At 36.2% G+C, this 5295-nt stretch overlaps 1 protein-coding gene across 1 annotated transcript in view; it reads left to right on the top strand.

Moving 5' to 3' along the window:
• LOC106880926 (mitogen-activated protein kinase kinase kinase 7-like) overlaps nt 1–518 on the top strand; it is an 86525-nt gene extending 86007 nt beyond the window's left edge. The window contains exon 6 of the mRNA XM_014931096.2: nt 130–518. Within this exon, the coding sequence (XP_014786582.2) occupies nt 130–503 (374 nt within the window). The 3' untranslated portion in view covers nt 504–518. The remainder of the gene's footprint in view (nt 1–129) is intronic.
• Nucleotides 519–5295: the final 4777 nt, after the last annotated feature.

The following is a 5295-nucleotide window of genomic DNA, read 5'->3' as shown; positions in this document are numbered from 1 at the left end:
GAAATAATCTGACAAGCTGTGTGACTTAAGGAAAATTCTTCAAACTCCCCCACCCCACCCAATTCCTTCTTTCTTTTCTTTCTTTGTTTATTTTGTTTATTTTATGTCATGTTTTTGCATACTCTTCAGGTTCGAACTATAGTGAGAAATGTGATGTGTTCAGTTGGGGAATCATTTTATGGGAAATATTCACACGTCGGAAACCTTTCGATGAAATGGGTGGACCAGCCTTTCGTATAATGTGGGCCGTACACCAAGGTAAAAATTTCTATTCCATCTTTCTTTCTAATTTTTTTTTTTTTTTGTGTTTCAAAAAATTTTTTTTTTTAAGAATTTGTATTTTTATTTCGTTTCTGTTGCTTGCTTCGTTTTATTTATTTTCTTTTGTTATTATCGATATTTTATTTTTTTTTTGCTTTTTTTTGTCATTCCTCATCGTTCCTATATATTTCACAGTCTCTTCAATGGTTACAGATGTGCATGTGTATTTGTCAAGCGAATAAAAGACAGCTCTCTGTATCGAGAATATCAAGAGTACCCTCCTTTTGTTTCTGTCACAAACCAGCATCTAAAACGAAGAAGAAGAAGAAGAAGAACATAACCATTCTTCTTCTCCCCCTCCTCCTCCTTTTCATTTCATTGACTTCTTATTATTTAAATTTAAAAAAAAAAGAAAAAATTTTTTTGTTCCATTTGCTTCATTTCTCTCTTTTGTGCTGTATGATTCATTTTGACAAGTTTCTCGCAGACACCATCATCATCATCATCATCATCATTAATAGTAGTAGCGGTAATAGCAGTATCATCATTATCATCATCATCCCCTCCATTATGAAGACAACCATCACCTCCACCACCACAACTACCATGGCCGTCACCACCACCACCACCACCACCACCACCACAATTCTTTTGGCTTTTGCTCACTTTTCTTAACTTGTATAAAGTCAGATTTATTTCTGTGAATTGTAAAGACACTGATCCTTCACTGGATTCAAAGGATTCTTTATTATTATTATTATTATTATTATTATTATTATTATTATTATTATTATTATTATTTTTGTTTGTTTATTTTATATTATTTCGTTTTATTCATTGTTTGTTTAGTGAATAACCTTTGACTTCCTCTAGAAATTTCCAATCTTCCTTTGTTGCAACATGTGACGCTTCATATAATTGCTTATAAATGGGCCACCATCATCGTCATCATCACCATCATCGGCAGGATTGTTTGTGCATCAGAAAAAAAAAAAAAAAAAAAAAAAAAAAAAGCGAGTTCCTTTTGCTATTTGTTCTGGCTCTTTAGTCTGAGTTCAAAGTCTGCCAAAGGTTGATTTTTTTGCCTTTCATCCTTTCAGGGTTGACAAAATAAGTACCAGTTGAGCACTGAGGTTGATATAATCCACTAGCCCCTTCCTTCAAAATTTCTGGCCTTGTGTCTCTGGTAGAAAGGATTATTATTATTATTATTATTATTATTATTATTATTATTATTATTATTATTTCATCTGAGTTCAAATGCCGCCGGGTTCGACTTTTCCTTTCATCCTTTCGCAGTCAATAAATTAAGTACCAGTGAAACACTGAGGTCGATGTAATTGACCAGTCCCTTCCCCTAAAACACAGAATAAACTCGAGTGGACAAGGATTATATTTTTTTGATTCTCAAGATATTAATTTTGGTATAGTCAAAAATTACAGAGCTGGAATTACATAGTTAACCCATTAGCATATCTGACCAAAATATTTTACCTGTTTTATGTTCAAACTGGTCAGATTTGGCCTCTCATACCTATCCTACAATGTCATTCTAGAAATAAACAATCACATCATTGAAATCTCAAAGATAGAAGATAACTCAGGATTGATTCGTGACAGTGTGAATAAATAAGCATTGCATTTGGCAGAGTAATCTGAATGCTAAAGGGTTAAAAATGGTTCTTGTAGTGTAAAATAGCAGTAAAATATCTTCAATAAATACTTACTGAACCGTATTTAACCAGAATTTGAGAATGTTTTAGGAAGAGGCTAGAATGGATTCAGGAAAAATCGATGTACTTGAGTCACAAGAGTCCTTGAGGAAGTCAGAGCCAAAAATCTTCAGGTTGTTTTACTGATTATAGGCTTCTCAAAAGCTTTTGACTCGCTCCATTGAGTAAATTCTTCTTACATCCATGAGAAGAAGCGACACCAGTAATGATGCTCCTACAAAGGAAACAGTAATTGAAGTGTGGTCACTTCCTGGTAGACACATCAACTTTGACATCAGTGTAGGCATCTTGCAAGGTGATACATTTGCACTGTTCTAATTGTGAAAGTGCGGGCCTAGTGGTTAGGGTATTTGGTTCACAATTGTGAGATTGATTCCTGGCGACATGTTGTGTTCTTGAGCAAGACACTTTATCTCACATTGCTTCAGTCTGTTCAGCTAGCAAAAATGAGTTGTAGTTGTATTTCAAAGAGCCAGCCTTATCACATCCCTCTAACTTAGCAGTTAAGCAAAGGAGACCAAAAAAATAAGTGCCAGACTTTAACCCCCACCTCCCAGAAAAAAAAAAATCAATGCTGTGGTGGTGGTGGTGGTGGTGAGAGGTGCATACCCTTCAGAATAGTGCCCCCCCCATCCCCAGCATGACTGCAGTCCAAAGACAGAAGCAAGTAAAAGATAAGTGTTAACGTTGACCTTCAGCCTCGTTTATCTTAGCTGTTTGGGCCGAGTTCATAAAGGTCACAAGCACTGCCCACTGCCCCTCTTGCCCTAATTAACTTAGCCAAAAAACAAAAAAAAAAGTCACAACAAAAACAAAATCATTAGATTCTTTGATTCATAATTAAAAAAATTTTATTCTTTATTATTCCCCCCCCCCCTCCTTCTTCCTGTTTCTGCTGAATGGTGAATTAAGTTTACGGTTTGAAGAGAAAGGTGGTTATGTAGATGTCAGACTGACAGAAGTCATTAACTCACAATGAAAGATAAACGAGAAAACGAGAAAGTGTCTGACTTGACTAATTAACCTCACCTGCGCTTGTCGTCTTATTATCATCATCAGCGTCATCAGCATCATCATTAGCTTTCTGTTTTCATTTATTTATTTACATATTTTTCCTTTGTTTTTTTTTTTACATACGTCATTTGTGTTTTTTTTTGTTTTCTTTTTGAATTATTAACACCACATTTAGATGAGTTAAAGATCTTCGTTGTTTTTGTTGATGCTCTTATTAACACTAGAGAACAAACAAACAAACATACACACACACACACACAGATACACACACACACACAAGCACACAAATACAACAAAACAAAAAGCAAACAGACAGTGAGACAGGGTTAATAGTCTGGTCAATTATTATTAGTTTAATGGTATAATTAATTTATCTCCTTGAGAATAACCAGAATGGAAGAGAGCTTAAATTGTGGTTTACACTTCCTAGATTGATTTCTGCCAAAACTGTCTCATCAGATTTTTAATTGACCTCAGACAGATTATAAGCCACTCTATGTATGTGTGTGGTGTGTGTGTGTGTGTGTGTGTATGTGTGTGTGTGTGTGTGTGTGTGTGTGTGTGTGTATTGTGATGCTCACTTGCTGTTGTGGTGGTGGTGGTGGTGGTGATCTCAACATGAAATTGCTATGTAGAAGAAAACAAATTCTGATAAAGGTTCATCATTTTCATCATCATTATCATCATCATCATCATCATCATCCTTGTCATCACCACTGGTGGTCATTGTTGTCAGTGTCATCATCTTTGTTGTTGTCATCATTATCATCATCATTATTGTCATGGCTGTCATAATTGTCATTGTCATTATCAACATTATCATCATCATCATCATCATCTTCTTTCCCCTCTCTGCATCATCATCATCACCATCATCATCATAGTGTTTGCTTTTCCTTGCTGGCATGGATTGAATGGATCTCACAGAGCCTCACACCCTCCTGCATCTGGCACCCACAAAGAACAAACAAAAACACCAAACTTAGTTGTTTATGGATGTTTTTGTTCTCTTTTTTTGTCTTTTGTATGTCTGGATGCTCTTATATATGAGGGTGAGTCAAAACGTAATGCCATTTTGTTTAGGACAGGTATAATTACCAACACAGGAACATGTATCATACATCAAAATGAAGCTGGTCCTCTGTGGATCACATCCCTACTTCTCAACATAGTCGCTGTTTCTCTCAATAGCAGTGTTCCACCTTCGAATGAAAGCATGTATCCCTGCCCCGTAATATTCTGTTGACTGTTCTTTGAGCCACTTCTTCACTAACTCCACACTCACCAGATTTAGCGCCTTCAAACTATCTTCTCTTCGGCGCCACGAAAGAGGGTTTGAGAGGCAAACATTATTCCAGTGACGAGGAAGTGAAAACTAGTGAAGAAGTGGCTCTCTTCACCTATCTACCTGTTTATTTATCTGTTCATACATGCATCTATTTGTCTGTTTTTATCTATCTATCTATCTATCTACCCACCCATCCCATATATCTCTCTTGTATATCCTCTTTCTGTCTGTCTGTGTCTCTCCCCTCCTCTCCCCCTCTTTCTCACTTTGTCTTTGTGTTTTTTAATGTCTTACTCAATTGAAATATATTTCAATTTCATTAAAATTCTTGCCAAACTGGATATGTGCAAACAATACAACATATAATGCATGCACACACGCACACACACACACACACACATTGACAAGCAACATATTATAATCATCTCTGTCTCACTCTCTTTCTCTCTCATAGACACATTGAAGCTCACAGCAATATACACACACATACACAACAAAGCATATACAATATACTCACACATATATGAAAAAAACCCCAACAAACTGCACAACACACACACACAGCAAACACAATACACACACACACACACACACACAGACACACACACACGATAACACACACAGAGTAATACAAAAGCACATAACACACACACTCACATACAGAGTAAGACCAAAGCACACAACACACACACACAGAGTAATATGAAAGCACATAACACACTCACTCACACACAGAACAAGAGCAAAGCACAACACAATACACACACACACACACAATACACACACACACACACACACACACACACACAGAGTAATAGGAAAGTGTACACCCACACCCATTTCACACCAACACACTGGCAACCATCTTGTTGAAATCATTTCATGCAGAGCCAGATATTCTTGTTCTCTTCCACTGATTCTGTTTATTTTGATACATTTTCTGATCAAACACTTAAACAACTTACATTTTTCTCATAATGCTTTTTCACATTCTCTCTT

This window comes from Octopus bimaculoides, chromosome 21 (genome assembly GCF_001194135.2).
Source record: "Octopus bimaculoides isolate UCB-OBI-ISO-001 chromosome 21, ASM119413v2, whole genome shotgun sequence".
NCBI classification, from domain to species: domain Eukaryota; kingdom Metazoa; phylum Mollusca; class Cephalopoda; order Octopoda; family Octopodidae; genus Octopus; species Octopus bimaculoides.
The sequence above is the reverse complement of the archived record's forward strand: the minus strand, read 5'-3'. Positions and strand labels throughout refer to the sequence as shown.